At 39.1% G+C, this 21,691-nt stretch overlaps 1 protein-coding gene across 10 annotated transcripts in view; it reads right to left on the bottom strand.

The window, feature by feature from the left end:
* DMD (dystrophin) overlaps nucleotides 1-21,691 on the bottom strand; it is a 1,009,769-nt gene that overhangs the window by 306,974 nt on the left and 681,104 nt on the right. For all 10 annotated transcript variants that reach the window (XM_081858834.1, XM_081858841.1, XM_081858836.1 and 7 more), the window contains one exon: nucleotides 12,665-12,829. In XM_081858834.1, the coding sequence (XP_081714960.1) occupies nucleotides 12,665-12,829 (165 nt within the window). The remainder of the gene's footprint in view (nucleotides 1-12,664; nucleotides 12,830-21,691) is intronic.

The raw sequence follows: 21,691 nt of genomic DNA, 5'->3' as shown, positions 1-21,691 counted from the left end.
TTAATAATAATAATAATAATAATAATAATAATAATAATATCTTTATTGTCATTGCCCCCTCTCAGGGACAACGAAATTACTTGGCTGCTCCATCCACCCAGATAGGGCACTCCATTCAAAATCAGAACAACTATAAAAACACTAATTAAAACAATATAATATAATACAGCAAGGAAGATTAGATGACTTTCAAAGTCCAGGTTTTCCATTCAGGGCCGAGATCGCTCTGGAGAAGAAGCTATTCTTGAGACGGCTCGTTCTTGTCATCATCGTCCTGTATCTCCGTCCCGACGGCAGGAGCTCGAAGAGACAGTGACCAGGATGCGATGGATCTTTTACTATGTCCAGTGCCTTCCTATGGCACCTTGTGGCATAAATCTGCTCTAAGGTGGAGAGTGGGCAGCCAACAATGCTCTCTGCTGCCTTAACAACTCTGCAGAACCCCATCCTGTCCTGGGTAGTACAGCTTCCGTACCACACACATAAGCCATAAGTGAGCACGCTCTCAATGGCACAGTGATAGAAGGCAAGCAGCAGTTTCTGCGGAAGATGGTTTTTCCTTAGGATTCTTAGGATTCTTTCTGTTGTCTTTCTGTTGTCAAGTTGCTCTTGATGTTTGCCTGACAGTTTTTCTTGTTTTTTTTTTAACCTTTCATGTCCTAAAGTCTTCTGTCTACTAGTATTTATCCTTTGGCATATTTTATCAAGTATTTTATAATTCCCATTTTCAAATAATTAATTACCTTTTCAGTCCAACTAATAGGTTTTTATTCCTGATTAGTGTATTTATAATGTTAGATTTTCCATCTCTTGCTATTCCTTTATTATCCTGTTTTCCTTGACATACTTCAAAATACTCCAAGAGACCAACTCTAAAATTTAGATATTTTAAAAACTGATATATATCCACCCTTCCATACCCCATGCAAACAAGGAGCAATAAGTCACTGCAACGTAAATGAAGGCTGTGTATTAATGGGTCAACTTAGAAACTCCGCTGCACTATCCTTGTAAACCTTTGTTTTAGAAAGGTTTCTCAAAAGTAAAGTCCATTTTCAAGCTGAACCTATTTTTCCTCTGAAATATACTGCACTGTCAAAACATTTAGAGGTTATTAACCACTTAGACGTTTTTCTTAATCAATCAAGTGGTATATAAATTTTGTTAAATAAATAAGTATCAAAACATGATGGGTTCCAGGTTAAGTTAGTTCCTCTTAGTTCCCATTTCAATCTCAACTAGTCTAGCCATGCCTACTCAAAAGTAAGTCCTATTGAATTCAGAGTACTCCAGGTAAACTGGGTTGGGACTGAGTATACATGGCTAGTATTGCACTGCACTGTCAGTCATGATTTAAGTCCCACTAATTTCAATGCATACCAAGTGCAGTAAATTTACAATGGTTTTCTATACATATTTATTTGGAAGTTAATTCCAGAGTGCTCAGCAGGATCCAATCCTAGTTAAGTGTGTATGGGGTTGCAACCTTAATCTGCACACAGTCCTTAAATTTACTTTTTAAATTTATTGTTAGCACTTCTTTCCCATCTTTCTGTTAAAAAAATATACAAAAGCATACATTTTGTTCAGCAGTCAACAGAAGCATTTTTAATTTCTGACACAAAAAAATCCATTATTAATAGCTTGCTAGCAATGTTCTCAATGGATTTATTCTTTGTAAAACATATGAGTGCATGAGTGAACTTCACAAGAATGCATAGCTCAGAATCAGTTTTAGGGGCCTAATACTGACATCTTGTTATAGTATTCCATGAATAAATCCTTATTGTTTCCTTTAATAATCCTTTTGTTTTCATTTATTTCAAAGACGAGGAAGAAAGACAAATTGCTTTCACTTCTGGATGATATTCAAAGGCTCATAGATAGACTTGTTGAGAATGTTATGATGATCCTACAGTTTCTTTTCTGAAATACTTCAAGCTTTTTAAGTATTTGTAAATGCCACAGCAAATTATTTATTTTGAAATTAAAGTATTTCACAAACTCAAATGTTTTTCTCCTGCACTATTTTTCCTATGCAAATAAAATCCTAGACATTTTAGAACATTTCTGTTCTACTTCCATCTTACCTGCAATGTATTCCCAAGTTTGAGAGGAAACATTGTAACGTTAATATAGACAGCTTATATATGCATTCATTTCATATAATCAATAGTTGATATAAATAGGTGATTTATTCGTAGCTCTAGCAGTCAGCAAAATGGCTAGTTATCTACCTTACTATTTTGATTTACTTGCTCAGTTTTTGCAATTATAGATCTATGAATCACCATTCAACTCTAGAACCAGTTTTTGGTACACATTTTTGGGGTGAGTTACACACAGCTGGGGCTCATGTTTGCTCCATGCTGCAATTAGCGAGACCAGATATAAACACAGTGTGGCGGGGAGTGGCCTGGACAGCTATCTGATCCTTACCCATCTTCTTCCCTGCCCATATAAAGAGCAAAGATAGCTAAAAGAAGGAGGTCAGGAGGGAGAGGCTACAGAAAGGAGAATGAAGACTAATGGGAACACATGGACAGGTTTGTTTTATGTTGAGTGACTTTTTTGGCAGGAGCTCCATTCTACCTCAAATCAGCAACTTTTGCACCAAGAATTGAAGGCCATGACAGTTCAGCACAGCGTGACTTCTGCTTACCTAAACTTAAGATAATTACACAGCCTTCTTTCCATGACTAAGTAGATAGTACCCTCCTACTCATATATACTGAAAAAACATTAATTGCTCTTTTGTGCTAATTGTCTAGAATATAGTCAGTCTTCCCTGCAGAAAGTAAGTTTTTGAAAGATTCCTCATGAATCCTTCTTTGCTATTAACTATTTTTGAAACGAATGCCTTCAGAAAAGTGATTCTAACATGACATACATCTTCAAAAAGCCAATTCATATACACCATGAAGATCTATTTTTGACATTTCTCTCCCTTTACTGTGTATGTTATTGCCTTTAAAAAGTTATTTCTTACCCCCAAAAGTGCTAGGAAATATTGGTACTTTGGTAAAGGTAAAGGGACCCCTGACCATTAGGTCCAGTTGTGGCCGACTCTGGGGTTGCGGCGCTCATCTCGCTTTATTGGCCAAGGGAGCCGGCGTACAGCTTCCGGGTCATGTGGCCAGCATGACTAAGCCACTTCTGGCGAACCAGAGCAGCGCACGGAAACGCCGTTTACCTTCCCGCCAGTGCGGTACCTATTTATTTACTTGCACTTTGTCGTGCTTTCAAACTGCTAGGTTGGCAGGAGCAGGGACCGAGCAACGGAAGCTCACCCCATTGCGGGGATTCGAACCACCGACCTTCTGACCGGCAAGTCCTAGGCTCTGTGGTTTAACCCACAGCGCCACCCGCGTCCCATGGTACTTTGGTACTCATCCTTATTTAAGTGCAGGAGATGCTATTAAGTCAAAGCCCCACTGGTTCTGAATATTTTGCTGTATGAATATTCTTCCGAGTCATGTAAGGACTCAGCTACATTAATAAGGATAAAGTGTTTTATACAGTTGTACCATGGATCTCAAATGCCTTGTGAGTGTTCCAGTTTTCGAATGATTTTTGGAAGCCGAACATCTGGCATGGCTTCCGATTGGGTGCAGGACGCTCCTGCAGCCATTCAGAAGCCACACCTTGACTCCCGGAACACATTCTGTTCAAGAACCAAGGTACAACTGTATGCGTTATAGCACTGTGACACCAGATGGCACTGCAGAGTCCCGCCTTTCACCAACAGGATTTCCCTTTATGAAGGGGTAGGAGCCACAACACTCAAGATCTGATTCCTACACTGTGTGGAACAGACCTCTTGATAAGATGGTATCTGCAGGAGGACCTCATCTGCAAAGCAAAGTGATCAATTGTATATATACAATCTTTTAGGCAGCCAAATCCCAAGCTGAATTGGGCTTTATACACCGGAACCAGAACCTTGAATGTCAGCTTGTGCAATTTTTCGGTAGTGGCATAACATGGTAGGGATATCTTGTCCCAGTGAGCAGACAAGACTCCACATTTTGCATGAGCTGCAGCTTCCAGACCAATCTGAAGAGCAGTCGTACCAGTGCACAGATAACAACGGTCTCACTATCCTGGTCTAGAAATGGCTGTAGCTGTTTTACTAGCCCAAGGTGGTAGAAAGCAGTGCCTCTCCAGGGTTTTCAAGCAGAGGTCACATCAACTGCCACCTGATTCTTTTAGCTACAGTAGGTGCCAGGGACTGAAATTGGGATATTCTGCTTTCCAAGCATGTGTTCAACTACTGAGCTATTCCTTTCATAAGAATGTGCTGAACTGAAAATAATTATTGACACTACTCAGATATGAATAAAAAGGAAAAGAACCAGTGTTGGATTCTATTGATTAGAACCGTGACATTCATTACAAGAATACATATTCAATACAAGAATACACATAAAGGACAACGCCTGTTTAACTTTACTATTCATCTGCCATTGGTATATTTTTAAAAGGGAAATTAGCTCTTCTTTTGGTCAGTCTAATTCAGGAAGGTGATCTAATTAATTTTTCTTCATGATTTGTTTTCATTCATATCCCTTTTGTTGGCATTCTTATCTTTTACCGTAAAAGCAATCTGCTGTCAATTAAATGTATTGTGATAAATAGCATGCACACAATGATTAGCATATTAACATGATAGATGCTTCCCCTGATACTCATCTCTATAACTTATCAAAGTCTTTATTTTATCCTTACAAATTGTTACTGAAGAAATTATTATGGGGCAAAAATCATTATAAATATGGAGCGGTTTGCTGTTGATGGGATATATATTTAGTAAGATAGCTATTCTGTGTATATAAAGCATAAGATTAGCCTATTTTAAATCTAGGTCTCTCAGCTACTGAATTCTACCATAAATAAAATTCACTGATTAAGCTAAGCTTAGCTGTATGGTAAGTAGCTAAGATATTCCTAAAATACCTGAGCTGCCTTACAACATATAATTACTTATAAAATTAATCACATCAGCTACTTCAGAACATTACTGGCAGAGATTCATGTTGGCCACTTCATTGAGCTCTCAGAATTCTCCACACATTTTCTTTATAAATATTTTCCATTATTAGCCCTATTCTGTGACAACTGCTGGATTCCTGAAATCTCTTGCTAGATTTGTCAGGAACTTTTTACCCACATACTATGTATGTGTGCTCCACGTTTTCCTGGATGAAAATGATTTCTCTACTCATTTCAATCTGGCTTCCAATCTGGTCATGAGAATGAAATGGGAATGGTTGCCTTGGTGGATGACCACTATCAAATATTAGACAGGAGGGAGCACATCCCTGCTGATGCTGCAGAAGCTCTCAGTGGTATTTTATACATTTGACTATGGTATGGTTTGTCTGTTTGGGCTAGGCACTAAAGAAACCACTTTGCAGTGGTTCTAGCTCTCCATGAAGGCATGTTTCACAAAGATGATGCTGGGTGACTTTTGTTCAACCTCATGGCCGTTGCCTTGTGGGATTCCTCAAGATTCTACTCTATACCCCATGCTTTTGAATATCTACTTGAAACCACTAAGAGAGGTTATTGGGAGTTTTGAGGTACAGTGTTTGAAATATTTGTAAGAAGACAACACGCAAGAGGTTGCCACCTTATGAAGCCCACCACTTCTGGAACTTCCTCCTACAGAAGATTTGTATGTCTCTCACACTGCTTACATTTAGGCAGCCATTTAAAACATTTATTTTTAATTATGCTTTTGAGCCACCCTAGACATGCTGGGTTCTGTGTTATATTCTTTTGTTCTGCATTTCCTGTTATATTTTATTGTTTTGTCTGTTTGTTCTTTCTTTGTTTTATCCTTAGGAAGAGTAGGGTACAAATGATTTTAAATAAACATATGGACCACTGAATTCCATGAGTGTAGCTTTGCATTCTAGATCTACCGTACTTAGTTTTCCTTTGTGTGTAAGTATACAATGAGATTTGCCATCAGTTGCTGAAGCATTAATAGCCTGGAATGATTATCCTGGCATAGCCCTTTCTAGCTTTTTATTGGGAATATAATGTTTTGCTTAAGGATGAGTTTAAGATTGTTTATTGACATTTAAAGTTCTTTATGGGATTCAGGGAGGCAGTGAAACAGCTGAGTGAAAGAAGAGATAGGCTATATAGGTAGTCTCTGTACGCCCACTACCAGAAAAACCACAAAGGGCTTTCTGATGTTAGAGGAAAGAGAACAGATTAGTTGTAACAGTATTAAGATTGGAAATAAAAAATCAAATTATGTCTTGTGTGAACCATATCAAAGTGTCTTGGCTACTGCAAAGGACATTTAAAAACAGGAAGTCAATAATTTAATTTAATGTTTGCGTACTGTTACCCTGCCATAGAAACATAACAATATTTATTACGGCCATAGGCCCATACAGGTAAAAACAACACATAAATAACAGCTTGTGCACGTGGGAAAAAAACAGCCGCTAAATCACCACTATAACAATAAAATACTATAAAATAGAATGGCATACTACGCCTTAGTTAGCTTGTAGTGCTCCTTGGCGTCGCTTTTGGGTAAGGACAGCGACCAGGAACCTAGCCACATTCAGGGTCGTATGAGTATCCTTATCCTGCAAGATTTGAGCAAGGTGGAATTTTGGTGGGGTACCCTCTAGTTTCTGTATGATTGATCCCAACAAATTTGCCCGTGGCACATTGAACAGGGGGCAAGTGAACATGATGTGCTGGAGCGACTCCGGCGTCTCCTTATCACATTCGCACGTGGCGGGGGCTTGGCCCTTTGAGAATCTATGTCTCAGGACGTTGGAGGGAAAAACGTTGAACCTCGCTTTGGTGAAGGCCAGTCTATGGGCAACAGTCGAAAGGGAGGAGAGGTATGATGGAACGCAGTAAATTAAAGTGATACCAATGTTCTGGGGCGAACAAACACCTCCCCCCAGCATATAATTTCGCTGTAGATCGATGTCATCCAGTCTTTGGCGGATCAGTCTTTGAGCAGTAATTTGGTCTAGTTTTAGGGAATCTGAAGGAGAGATTCCATAACTCAGGAGTTTGGCATGGATTCTACTAGTCCAAAGGCTAGAGAATTAATCTCGCCATAAGCATTGGACAAGGTAGTGGTTTGGTAATCTATGCCACAATGATAACCAATAATTGAAGACTTGCTTCCACAGGCAAGTTTCTAAGGATGCGATCTTCAGTTCTAGTCGCATGGCTGCGTTGCTTACGCACAGGGGGAGCATTAGGAGCCGACGCAGGAATTGATTTTGCAGTGTCTCAAGAGGAGCAAGATCTGTCATCACGGCCCAAAGCGGGGCAGCATAAGCAAGCACGGCAACCACTTTTGCCTTGAACACCTTTAGGGCCGAGGGAACATGCAAAGCTCCATCCGAAAAAAAGAATCGGAGGAGCGCATATGACAGAGTTTTGGCCTTGTTAAGTAGGTGTTGAATTTGAGCTTTCCACCCCAAATTGTGTTGAAAAATAATTCCTAGGTATTGAAATTTTAGGACTTGCTCTATTTTTGCTCCACCAAGCTTCCATTCGTATAATCTCCGGCTTCTGGAGAAAATCAGAATCTTGGATTTAGCAATGGTTGATGGTTAATTGGTTGAGTTGACAATACGTGGCAAAGATCTTCAAAGCTCTGGTTAGTCCAACACGTGTATAAGATAGAATTACCGCGTCGTCCGCATATAAAAGGAGTGGGCAGCGGTAATCCGCAAGTCTAGGCGCGTGTGTACTTGGAGATGAGTTAACTAGGGGTGCTCGCATGTCGCTGATGAATAGGTTGAATAGACAGGGAGCCAATATACATCCTTGGCACACTCCCTTGTTTATTGGTATCGAATTTGTGAGGTCGCCCGCAGGAGTAAGTCTCACTCTAGCAAGGGCACCTTCGTGGAGCTGACTTATAAGCCATAGGAGTCTTCTATCAATGCCCTGTTTCGCAAGTTTCTCCCATAGAATATTTCTAGGAACGCTGTCAAAGGCTGCCTTTAGGTCTAAGAAGGCAGCACAGAGGTAGCCCCGGGGAGGAGAGGAGTACTTTCGTGCCAGATGGTAAAGAACTATCGCATGATCGGTTGTAGAGCGTTTAATTCTGAACCCTGCTTGTTCGTGGCCAATCTGATTAGTCTCATCTACCCATCGCAATAGTTTAGTCAGCAAAAAGCTGGCATAAATTTTCCCTATGATCGAAAGGAGGCTGATGTTACGGTAGTTTTCCGGCTCCATTGGAGAACCTTTTTTATGAATTGGTACTATAATGGCCTCCTTCCATATTTTGGGGATGAGGCCAGAAGCGTTGATTGCATCGAAGGTTTTGGCCAAGATGCCAGCCCACCATTTTGGGTGTAGTTTAATGGCTTCAGCAGGGATCAGATCGGGCCCTGGGGCTTTACCCGGTTTCAGCTGAGCTATTAGCTTGGCTATTTCGTCAGGATCGGTGGGAGGCCAAATAGGTAGGTGGGTAAACAGATGCATCAGGTGGTCGGAGGGAGCATCTGCCTGTGAGAAGCATTTCTTCACGAACAATTCCCATGTCGGTGCAGGGATGACTGCCCTTGGGTATTTCCTCACCCTTCTGTTGATCAAAGACCAGAATTCCCTGGATCTGTGTGATTTTGAAGCAGTAATCAAAGCCTGCCAGCGATTGTGTTGCCACTCACGTTTGGCAATTTTCTGCGTGCGTTTGTAAACTAGCTTGGCTTGTGCATAACTAGCTGGCAGAGTAGCTGCATCGGAGGTCTTACATACATTATATATAGCACGGAGGCGCTGTCTTGCTTGTTTACACTGAGAATTATACCATAGAAACTAAGATTTGAGAAAAGACCTACAGTAATTGGCTGACTGGTATCCCAATTAAATGCATCTGTGGGGTTATTGTTTTGTTGTTTTGGTTTAATTATTTGCTTGTATTTTATTCTGTGAACCGCCCTGGGATCTCTTGATGAAGAGTGGTATATAAATTTACAAAGGCCTATACCACTTCTGACATGCATATGTTGAAACCCACTATATACAATGATATATAACTGTTCAAGAGTAGCAGCAGTAGTAGTCAAATTAAATATACACAAATTAAACAGTTTCACTCTGACATAATGTTTATGTGTTAACACTAGGTGGCAAAATACAACTCATCTCCTCAGAAAATGGAAAAGTAAATGTCACATTTATCCATCTTTACCATGAGTATTATAACACCACCAACTAAACAGGGAGAGCAATCCTAACAGTACCTGAAAGGGCAATGGAGCAGGGAGGCACTACCACATCCAAAGCTTGCTAATTTGGGTGGAAAGTAGGGACATTGGAGGAGGTTCACCACTATATCAAGGCTGGCATAGCAGAAGGGCCCTTTTTGTGGGCAGTGGGGTCGCCTCCACAACAGTGGATTTTTCCTGTTAGCAGAGGAGTCTCTCTACCCAATCCTAACCGGCTTCAGGAATGCAGACTGGGGCCTTCTTAAATCCACCAATCATTTGCATCAGTGGAGAACTTCTGATGAAATGTCTTCTTTTCCTTTTCCTGCATGACTTTTCTTTTCCTTTACTTGTGTCATGGCTCAGCTGGAGAATTCTTCAACCTAGATGACCCTGTTCCTTAGTAAAGCCTACAACCTGATTATATCTGGGAATGTGGAAGAGTTGGAACTCTTGTAGAAGGCAGCATACAGCGGGGCAGCAGAGTATAGCCCTGAGCCTGCATGAGCGACAGTATCTTAAATGGAGAAGTCAAGTCTCTGCATCAGCAAAGTCCTCCCCATGAGGAGACCTCTCTTGGATGCCAGCTGATGGAATTCAGCTGGACCCCAAGTGTAATTCTAGCTGTTTAAGAAAAAAAAGGCCTCATTACCAGGCTGGAACGGTGTATTTCCACAAGACCTGTACTGTACCTGAACAGTTACCTCTGTGGTAGGATACAGGACCGCTTCCTGACCTTGCCTGAATGGCTAGCTGTGTATCCAGTCCCTTGACTGTTGTGGACCCTCTGCAACTGGAGCCTGGCCTGAACAGAACAGCTTGTGGGTAGCATTCTGTATTTCCCCCCACTATTAGAACATAAACATTATTTCCCTCTGTGACTATCTCTCTAAACACTGAATGTTGCTCTATGTACAGCTTATTGTTCACATGCTTATTATTTCATTATTTCCTCCTTCCACCCTCCAATATCCAATGTTCTTCCTGCAGAGTTCAAAACAATACATTCTGTGTTCAGTGATTGTAATCATACCTGTTATGACAGGAACTCAAGAATAAAGGTGATTTAGATGGTTTTCAGTAAACATTTGCAGCTCTACACAATTATTGTTATTCAATTTCTTAGGGAGCCCCTGCAGGGCAGTGAAAGTCATTTTTATTTATAGCTCAAAGAAGAAGAAGAAACTTTCTATAGATAAAAGAAGAATTTGCCAAGTTTAAAAATTGTTTTAAAATTGCCAGGTTTTAAAAAAATATGCTTGCTTGTTTTCACACATACTCCCCTAAGGCTTTGAATAATTACTTTCCAAAAAAGATCTTTAAGTGAAGCTGCATTTACAGCATGCTCCTATCCTTTCAAGTAACTGTTGTAGAAGGCAGATTCTTACACAAGAGCTACCTCAGCAGCGTATGCTAAACAGAAAGAGCACCACACAGCCTAAACAAAATGTTTCAAGACCTATTAATATCAACAGAAGTTATTGCTCTCGCATCAAAATCAGTTATTGCTGGACTAAAACTTTCAGCACCCCTTACCATTCGCCACACTGGCTGAGGTCGATGGAAATCTAAAGGGCTACAAATCCCCCAACTGTGACACAGAGCTTATTTCTGCCCATTTGGAGCCCATCCAGTTCTGGATCTGGCATATATAAGAATACATGTTTTTTTTTCTTGCTGCAGTTCCTACCCAGCTTAAGGGTGAATTGTGATGTATTTATTTAAAATATATATCCTGCTTTTTCCTATGTAGGAGGTATCAAAGTGGCTAACAACAATAAAATGTAAAATAAATAAAATTCAGAACATAAACTAAACCTCCAAAATTTTAAACCACAAGAATTTAAAATCTTTTTTTAAAAAAATGATGGGAGCAAACAGGATGAAATGGTAGTATACAGGACCCTGCAGAGTCTTTGCTGATCTCTTCATTCCCTACCCTTGGAATAGGCCAAGACAACTGAAGGCTTGTAAACCAGTTGCAACCCTCTGCCTATTTGTTCCTTTTAGGAGAATGGCACAAATACCTATTGTTCGTGCACAGCCCATCTGCACCCAAGACTCCTTCATTGGTGTGAATTGCTGGGAGAGTGAAAACCTTGTGTGTGATTACATTAAACGATGAGAAAAGGTGCAAAAACAAAGCCAGGAATAGGGAAGAGAAGACATGAAGTGCAAACCGAAGAAAGTGTGCTAGAGGTACAGAGAACCTGGTGGGGAAAGTCTCTTCCAACTCAACAATTCTATGATTCTATGAAAGGTATCTGAGAGATGTTGCAGAGAGAAAGGTGTGTGGTGAGGTACCAGAGAAAGGGAAGCAACCGATGGGGAGCAGAGATGGGGTACAGAGAAGGGGGAGAAACATATGTGATGTACAACTGCAGCAAAGGCTGTGAATGAGGTGAGAGTTATGACGCTGCAAGTGCAGAAAGTAAGAAAACAGCTATGGGGTGGATAGAGCAAAGGCAGCAAAGAGGTTTGGAGAGATTTGCAGCAAAGCTGAGAGAGAGATGAGTAAATGCCATGAGGTGCAAGAAGTAAAAGAGAATTGACCCCCCCCAAAAAAAAGGTTAAAAAGAAAACAACGAATCAGATTGTTTTGTTAAACGCCAAAGTCATTTTTACTACCACGTGTTTAACATTGCTATGTGACCCTTGACGTAGTAAACATAAAAGCTGCCCTTGAAATTGTATACATAATGCACTCTTCAGTCAGAGACCCCTTGACACTGCTAGCTTCCTGCCCTGTTCTCACACAGGAGATAAATTTCTTCCCAGAACAGAATCAAAGCAATAGCATCTTTTTCCTGTATCAATACTTAATTTGATTTAATTTTTTTTATTAAATCTCTTTTAATCAAGATTTAAGTTTCCCATGTTTCCCATGGGGCATTTCAGAATATTGCCCACACCCCTTTCAACAGACAGTGCCTAATTACTAAGCTTCGCATTTATATAATGAGCTATGCACCCAGTAAGCACATAGGGAATCTAGTACATGGACAGTGACAGGCTGGTATTTTCCAAGCTAGTCATTAAGCCTCCATGGCAGCCAGGATATCCTGGTGATAAGAACCTGTAATATTTTGCCCTTGTCAAAATATTCTGAACTTGTTTAGATTGTTCATATTTATGTAGTTTGCATTGGGCTAAAAAGGCAGCATTTTGTCACAGCTGTTGACTCCTCCCTGAAACTTACCAGGATGTCCAGTTTAACACAAGTGGAATACACTCAGTATTGTTATTTCTCTGGATTTGGAATTGAAATGTGTTTTTTTTAAGGCAACCAAAGCAACATGATTACAAAGTCTTTCAAATGGTAATTGCTCTTTTTCTTCTTCATTTTTTCTACTACAAACCCACCCATGTGTAGGGTTGTCCAAAAAGGAAATACCTCCTGTAAAATGATCGTCTGAACACTTCTTCGGGTATATAGGTGAATGTTTAATTACCTTGATGTCAAATGCCCCAGGTTGGCCCACTTGGTTGTAAAGCTCCAATTGTTCTTTGATGGGAGAGAGCCACAATTTCAGCTGACTTAACTGTTGTTCAAGCTGGTTCAAATTATTTAGCAGGTGCTCAATTTCTTTCTGTTTCTCAGGCAGATCTTTGGATACCTTTTTAAAAACAGAAGAAAATCATTTGCTCGGACGAAAACTGCAATTCTGCTGCACACATAGCATCATGCCAATAAATTATGCTCTGTACAAAATTTACATTCTTTATAAACATTAACTGGGAGTCTGATTAGCCCAAAAGGTTTAATAACTGAATAATAGTGGCTATGATCAAGAGAAAACTAGGGATACCTAAGTCCCATTGAAATCAATGAGATTTATACCACAGTTAAGCTCTTAAACCTCATTGATTTAAGTTGGATTATATATTACTGCTTTTCTCAGGATGTGCTCTAGTCTATGGCATTTCAAAATAAAAAGGAATGTCTCTATGTTATTAAAAAGTAATTGCTCCGGTGATGGGAGTGGGGGAGAAATTGTGTTGCGGCACAGTGGTGGCTGAAAAACAGGCCACAGTTTTATCCCAAATACTTTCAGTTGGTTTGCTGTATGGACCAGAGACTTTGGCTTTAACTTGCATTGTCAGACTGCAGGGAGGCAGCTTCTACAGTGGCCCAATCCAACTGCTGGGTAAAGCTGTAATGCATATATCTACGAAACAGCATAGGAAATATGAGGCTTATTAAAGGAAAGGTAATAGTCCCTCTATAAGATTCAGTTCTGAGGGCTGGACAAGACCACACAAACTCAACTAAGTTTGACTCAAATGTAACCCACTGAAATTAATGAACGTGACTAAGTTAGGTCCATTTAATTCAGTGGAATTACTCCGAATAAAACTTAGCTGAACAGCACTCATTGCTGCAGAACAGGCTTCTGGAACAGCACACAAACAGGCCCTTGTCCAAGCTCAGCAGCTGCCTTTAAACATTTTATCATCCTATAAAATAGAAAAATATTACAACATGCATTTAAGGCATTGTATAGTTCTGAAGGCACCACAAGTAACTGAGAAGTGGACTTTTGTGTATCTATAAAAAAATAACAACTTTTAAATTTAAAAATATCTTTATTTTGAAAATTTGTATACAATATACACAATATGAAAATACAACTACAGCATAATAAGTTATGCATCTCATGCCCATGCAGTACTCGTGTCTGTACTCTGATTTCAGAAAGAGCAACATCAATCCCAGCAATCAAAGTATACCAGGTGAAGATCGAATCATACTGATAAGTTAAAATTCTTCAAAATTTCATTTTTAAAAAAACGATTAGCTGTGTTCTACATGTCAACTTTATGCAGGAAGGATGAACATCTCAGTTATATCACCTCATGTGAAGGTAAGAAGGTAGTAGTTAGGTTTATTTACTCTCTGTGCCTATTAGTGCCAAGCTGGACATGATAACTGTGCGAATGAAACTGACATGAACGATTTTTAAAAAATATAATATTGACAGTAAGTAGCAGCTGCAGATGACCCAGAGTAGAACAGGAAGGTCAGTGGGTGGGAGGAGAAAATTTTATTTGCCTCCAACCTCCAAATTTGATCCTGCTGAAACTCACCCCATCCCCAAAGCTGATATTTGCATTGTGAGGACTGACTCCATTGGTATTGCACACTGATGAACACTCTGGGCTGTATATTAACAATGCTGCGAACTAAATAGATAATTTGAATATGAAGACATCCATCTGAAGTTGATTAGAGATTTAGGGATTTGGGGTGTAAACTAATGGGTCATCTTGCACGCATGAAAGAACTTTTGATCCATTGGATGCTCCCCTCCGCCATGGCACTTTCTACATTGTTCTGAACAATCCTCTAAATTTCTGGAGCTGATTTGGTGGTGGTGGGCTGCAGGTAGAAGTGGGAGTTAGCAAAAATTCTGTCCCCTATATTCTTCTGATGGTAACTGCATTCACTGGCATCTGTGTTCATAGGCACAAATCTGATTGCACCAATAACAGTTCTTCAGGCTTTGTTCAGGATTCCTTTCTAAGAACATAAAGAAGAGCCTCTTGGATCAGACCAATGGCCCACTTAGTCCAGCATCCTGTCATCACAGTGGCCAACCAGTGAGTATTCTGAAGTATATGCACGTAATAAATCCCTAAATACAATTTATTATAGTCACATGGAACCTGTTGCATGGTTACAACTTCGGGAATCTTGTGGTAGGTACAGACAGAGCCAATCTAAATGATTATTAATGCACTTTTAAAGCTAGAGTCACTGTCAGAGGTCTTATTTTTATACAGTGGTACCTCGGGTTAAGTACTTAATTCGTTCCGGAGGTCCGTTCTTAACCTGAAACTGTTCTTAACCTGAAGCACCACTTTAGCCAATGGGGCCTCCTGCTGCTGCCACGCCTCCGGAGCACGATTTCTGTTCTCATCCTGAAGCAAAGTTCTTAACCTAAAGCACTATTTCTGGGTTAGCGGAGTCTGGAACCTGAAGCGTATGTAACTGAGGTACCACTGTATTTTAATGTGCATACTGTTTTTACCCTCCTCCCCATTTTGGGCAAATATGAGCAGAGTTCAAGTTTGAGCAGTTTCCAAATGTCAACCTTTGATAAATGGTTGTTCTGAAATAATACTTTTATCTGCTTATTTTCTTTTGCATTTGTATCTAAAAGGGGAAAATTGTTGTTGGCATCTGTCTGACCTGAGAGTCACTGGAGTGCAACTCTGGAAGTGAACTAAAACCACTTAAAAAAAAGGTTTAGGGAAAACAGGTTTGGTTGAAAATAATAATAATAATAATAATAATAATAATAATAATAATAATAATAATACCCCTATATGAACTAGATGAACTAGACATAATTGTAAGTTGCATTAATAAGGTAGCAATGAAAACTATGAACCAGACACCAGTTTAAAAACACAGTAAAATTAAAATCAATGCTCAGCGATTTAAACCTCTCAAGTTTTCCACCAGCTATAGATCCTGCAAGTTTTTTTAATTTTCAGAAATTTAGCAATATACACTTCAACTGTAGCTGGTGGGAAAGAATGATCATTACCACACATGCTCTTTGACCAGTCTTCTACATACAGTTCTTACAAAATAATTGATATCAATCTTAACATCAAAGCACTACTTTAGGTAAGATTAATTAATTAATCTAAAACATTTGAAAAATCTGAACTTTAAACATGTTAGTTTAGGAATTAATTAAGGTAAGTTAATTGAAATCTTAGCAAATGAATAATTCAAAAGATTTAAACTCTGTATTTGGTAGTAGCTAAAGGTCTTAACTTTATATAAATTCTCCCAGTTCTTCACAAGAATATTCATTATTACTGCAGCCTTGCAATTATGCTACAGCAATCTTCATTCCCTTAATCCTGCACAGCTAAATAGTCATAATTTTATTGTGGGTACTAATATTTCCTCTTTACTTAACAAAATGTCACCCAAAATTATATAACCGAACAGGGAATTAAATATGAATAATGGGTTATGACATGAGATTTTGGTTTCCTTTTACAGCTACAAGTATTATTCTCTATCATCTATTTCTGCTTTCACAGAGCCAAAAGCCATTAAATGCCTTTTTGCCCACAGATAAATCTAATTTCATGAGATGAGAAAGCTGCAAGTCTTTCTTTCAAACTTGGATTTGGCAAATGACATTAATCCCTTTATAACCTCCAGATTAACCACTACTGCAACCCCACTAACTAGGGTTACGAGTCACTAGGTGAACATGACATCAGTACTCCATACATTGAGGGCTGCATTTTCTCAGGAGTAGTTACTTGAAGAACGAGCAGTGGGTGCACCCAAAATCAATTGTGGGTTGTTTGAAGCCAAAGGTGGGCAGAACTACTTCCTCTCACCCCAGCTCTGAAGCATGGATTAGTTTGAAAGTGTCACTCTCTTCTCTCCCCCCACAACTGAACAAGCATAGCCCTACCTTCTTTTCCATCTATTAATCCAGTCCCACACATATATCCACTCATTCCGACATCCATTTAGGCTTTTCCCTCCACACACATCATCATCTGCATATGAAACTTAACAAGAATGTACCACTGGACAAGTTACTTTAGTTATGTGTTGCTCTTGTATTTACACGAAAACAAAACAATTTTTTTGTGGGGGGGAGCACTAGTGTGTCATATTGCTGCTATAATCATTGGTAATCTTCTGGAACTTTTATTATCATGTATTACACTTGTATACCACCATCCAACCATGTTCTCTGGACAGTTTCCATGAACAATAAAATACACACTCGCAAGTCACAATATTTGAACTGAATGAAGCTATGAATTGAAGTTGTTTCAACAGGTAATCATGAAAATATCAAGATAAACACAAAAGCATCAAAATTTTAAGGGTGCAAAATAAAACCTAGAAAACTGTAGTGCAAGCCACCTCTTTATCCTCTTTTAGATTGCAATGCCAGGCAGCGCCAGAGCTTTCATTAGACAAACTAAGGCAATTGAGGCACAGTAGATTCAGACCTCAGAGCCCTAACCAGCTGTCCCAGCCACCTGTCTCTTGGGAGGTCTTTTAAATATAATTTAGCTGCAAATTTTAGAAAGCATAACATTTCAATAATTGAAGCATGGGTGATTATTAAAATTGCCTGACTGCATGCATTCCATCTGATAGGACTAAGTGCAAAAGTTGAAACTATAAAAGAAAGGAGATCCCTTTCAGGCAATGGCACTGAATGAATGTAAATAGGCAGATTATATAATTGTGAGTAAAATAGTTAATAGCAGGCTGAAGAACACAGTCAAATCCTATTAAAGACACACTCAGCCTAAAGGCTACTTGAGAAATAGAGATTTTGCTACAAATGTGTTCATACACATACACACACACGAAAGGAAAGAGTTTATGTTGAAAAGTTCATTGGGTGGTAGTAATTTTTAAAGAGTACTCAAGTCAGGAAAAGCAAGTACATCTCAATTATTTTATTTGTTTCTAGGCCCTCAGTGTGTACATGATATTACAAACTTCTATTTCACCTTCATACTGTTTAGGTTAAACAGCATGACTTAAAGAGATTTGTTTTTGTTCTTGTTTTTATTATGTATTTGTGTTCTCATTGTGTATTTTTATGTTGTTAACCCCCCGTGAGCTTTAAATGAAGGGTGGTATACAAATTCAATCAATCAAATTAGGTTAAAAATATTAAGCATAGTTATTTGTAACAAAAAAAGAGAGTATGCTATAACCTGGGGACTTTGACTGAGGAAACAGTACAGGAGAAGTATTAAGCACCCATTCCTCAGACAAATTAACAGCCCTACATGGCTGCTTCAAAGTAAAAACAAACAACAGAACCAGCCATCTAGCCATAAGCACAGATCTCTCCCACCACAACTAGTTGAACAGTCAGGTAGGTAAATACTGCTTTAGACATCTGGCAAACATTACATAGAAATAATCACATTGTGGGTATATCTTGCCAAGATTCAATGTGAATGATCAGTTAAATTACAGCCAGTGCAAATTATACAAACCATAGGCTTGTGCACTGACATGTTTTGTTTATTTCCTTGTGGCTGGCTAAAAGAATGGTCCAATGCTTTCCCCAGAGCGATAGGAAAGGTTCATGCATTATAGTCATGCTACTTCACTACAACGCTTCTGCTGAGAATGTAGGTACAACAAATCGATTTGCTCTCGCAGTGAATAGCAAAATGGTCTCTTCAATGCCTAGTAATTATTAGTAAATAAAGAAGCAGATGGAAAAAAGAGCAAAACAAGAATAATCTTGACAACCCACTTCTCTAGAACTAAGGTGGATAAATAAGGAAAACACAGCTAGTGGCACCCAGCTTACCTTCATTCACCTCATCTGCCTCATCCCTCCTGCCCGATATTGGATCAAACATAAGTTTAAAGAGTAATAAACTCCTTCCGGCAAACCTACGGTTCACTAGCTCCAGGCCCAATCTACAAATGCATTTACTGCACAATAAAAAAGCAAGAAAGACATTACAGAACTGTTTCGTGTCCTGGCAGGTGGTATATGACAAGAACTGCATGCATCACAAAGGCCAGTCTCTTTCCTGTGTTTTGAAGCACCAGGTTTACCCTGCTATAGCAGGAAAAATATAACAATTAGGTTGTCTAAGTGACGAAAAAAATCAACTAAAGACACTTAACCTAAAAAAAAAATAGTGTGCAATACAGCATAACAATACCTCTATAATTAAAACTATTCATAAAGACAGCATTGTTTTCAGACAACATTTCAGGGCAATATACAATAAATGATAACACCTAGGTTTTAACATCATGCTTTTGAATGCGACCCTTCACCTCTATTCCACTTCACAATTTTACGGATTTTGACAAAATCCAGATACATACCCTTCAAACATTTTGTAGAAATACAATTTTCAGCTCTGAAAATGTGCATTTAAACTATCATTCACATTTTCTGGGCTTATACAGGACAATCCTTGTATGAGTGCAACACTAGTAAATTATTATTATTACTACTTATTAAATTTCTAGACCACCTCTTTCATGTTTCTCTTCCATCATGCCAAAGGTGATTACCTCTTCCAAGGCTGATCTGCTGCAACAGGGGAGTCAAGGTCCTGGCAGATGCAAACAAGTCACAGCGAGCTACTTCCAGTTCTGTCACCTTTCAGGCCAGAGTGTAAAAGGCCACAAACTACCCAGAAAAGCTCTGTTTCTGCTTTGTGATGCAGCCAGAAGATGTAGATTGTAGATGTAGATTGGCTACAGGTGCAGAAGTGACAAGACTATTGTTCCTCTCAGCTGCCAGGGCTGACTTGCCTGATGGTGAAGAGACTCAGCAGCTGCAAGGCTAGCAGGGTGGAGTGTAGCTGTAGATAGTGAAGTCTTTCTTCTTAATTTCACTCTCCTATTCACCTCCTTGCCACAAACAGCAATCCCTTGGTTCCTGGACCACAGGATGATTCTTCAATATCCATATTAGTTTCTCTTTGATAATCCAGGACTTCATGGTTGTTATCAAAATGTGCAGCCATATTTCTTTATTTATAGGTCGACAGAGAAAAGGTATCTCCATAAATATAGTTGAGTTCTTCTATAGTGTTCATCCGTCATGAACATCTGCTCTGTTGATAGTGTGTATTTTGCCATTTTCTTCTCAGAATTACTGATTTCATCTGAGAGAATCTTAACCATGTAATAGCCTCCATCTGATTGTACAGTGTAATATTTAATGGATAAAACTGTGTCCTAAGGCTGTGCTTTTTGAAATGGAATAATATGAATTCTAACTCTCATTTTACTGGTTTGCATTGCTTATATTTTAATCTCTGAGAAATGCGATTTTATGCTATTGCCCCTAACCAATTTAGTATAAGACATTTTTAATACAATCTGGCAAAGAGAACAAAGCTGTCTCAGTTGCTTCTTATCCATTATCTTTTAGGCTAATAAACTATTATTTTTAATCAGCAATCTGTGATAGTAGAGCATTAGGTTTTCTGCTTAAGTATTACTAAAGGACAATCATTATTTCAAAATAATTGTTGGCCCACAGGAAGAAAAACAAAGTACATAATCTCAGAATCAACATTATATGACTCAGGCATATAAAAGCAGATTTTAAGTACACAAATAAAAGCAAATAAATCCATATTTTATCTGAATGTTGCACTTCAATTTCTTTTCTAGACTAATGTTATATGCTTAAGGAAACTGAATTTTATTGCTGTGGATAAAGTTTAATTAGTATTTAGATATGAAAGCTCCGATATGAAAATTCATAGGTATCATTGCTTCTGCAATATTCTATCCAATCAGACAAAGCTATTCTACCAAACCTTATAAAGAGATGCTGGTGGAGTCTAAGGAAGTACAGAGCCACTAAACTCAGGCACATACTTCACTGCTAAAACTATAGATGCCAACATGTCAATATAGCAATATTAGAAAAGGTATCAAGAAAACTATTTCATGTACAGTCATGGGGGGGGAGTACACTCTCTTTGAATTCTGTAGTTTTACATATGAAGACATAATGACAATCACCTGTTCCTTAGCAGGTTTTTAAATTAGGTAAATACAATCTCAGATGAACAACACTGCATGACATATTACACTGTTTCTGTACACCATGACTGTAACTCTGACATACTGACATACTATTAATGAGATACTACTGCAGAATTGTGGGAAGAACCAGCTGGCCATCTGTGCTGCATCTATTATACCCCAAAAACATCCATCCAGGGAAGGGATGGTGGAGCTATAGTGGGTAGGCACAAGCTTTACTAAATTTACTTCCTCACACGATATGAGTCTGGAACAAACGGCTCTCCTGGCCTACCAGATTTACAATTATGAAGGTCATTAAAAGGGGTGGAGGGAGAGAGTGAAGAGCCACCGAAGAATGTGTATAGATAGCCATAATGGCAGAGGTAGGCCATTGTTTGGGCTTGGAGAGGTCAACATGTATTTACCATCTTGAAGGCACTGTACAGATCTGTGCTACATTACTCTAGTGACTCCTTGCCCTTTACCATAGGATGCACAAAAGAGTTTTTAAATCAACCTCAGTAGGGCGAGGATAGGGAGGCTTCAAGCTTGTAGATTCTTCTTTGTTTCTTGCTAGTACCCTACAATCTAACAACTGGTGTAAAAGTCAGAATGAACAAATTCTGAGCCTCAAGAACTGAATGGAACTCATAGGCCTCCCACATAAAAATCCACTATTGGTTAGTTTCATTTCAGCAGTATAATTTAGGAAATGAGAGTACTTTTGTTGCTGCTATTGTTAAAAATCTGGCAGCCAGACATTCTTGCCAATCTTCCAAAATCTCTCAGAGAACTACCAGTAGATTCAGACCTTCCTTCTGTGTGTCCCCCTCCCCCCCCCCCCCGGCCACTGCAGCATGGTATGAACTGAACCTAAAGTGTGAAGCAAAATAACAGGTGCTGCAGAAATACAACTTGAAGAAAGAAGTCTATACCAGTG

Source organism: Podarcis erhardii (assembly GCF_964252035.2).
Source record: "Podarcis erhardii genome assembly, chromosome: 4".
Classification (NCBI taxonomy): domain Eukaryota; kingdom Metazoa; phylum Chordata; class Lepidosauria; order Squamata; family Lacertidae; genus Podarcis; species Podarcis erhardii.
The sequence above is the reverse complement of the archived record's forward strand: the minus strand, read 5'-3'. Positions and strand labels throughout refer to the sequence as shown.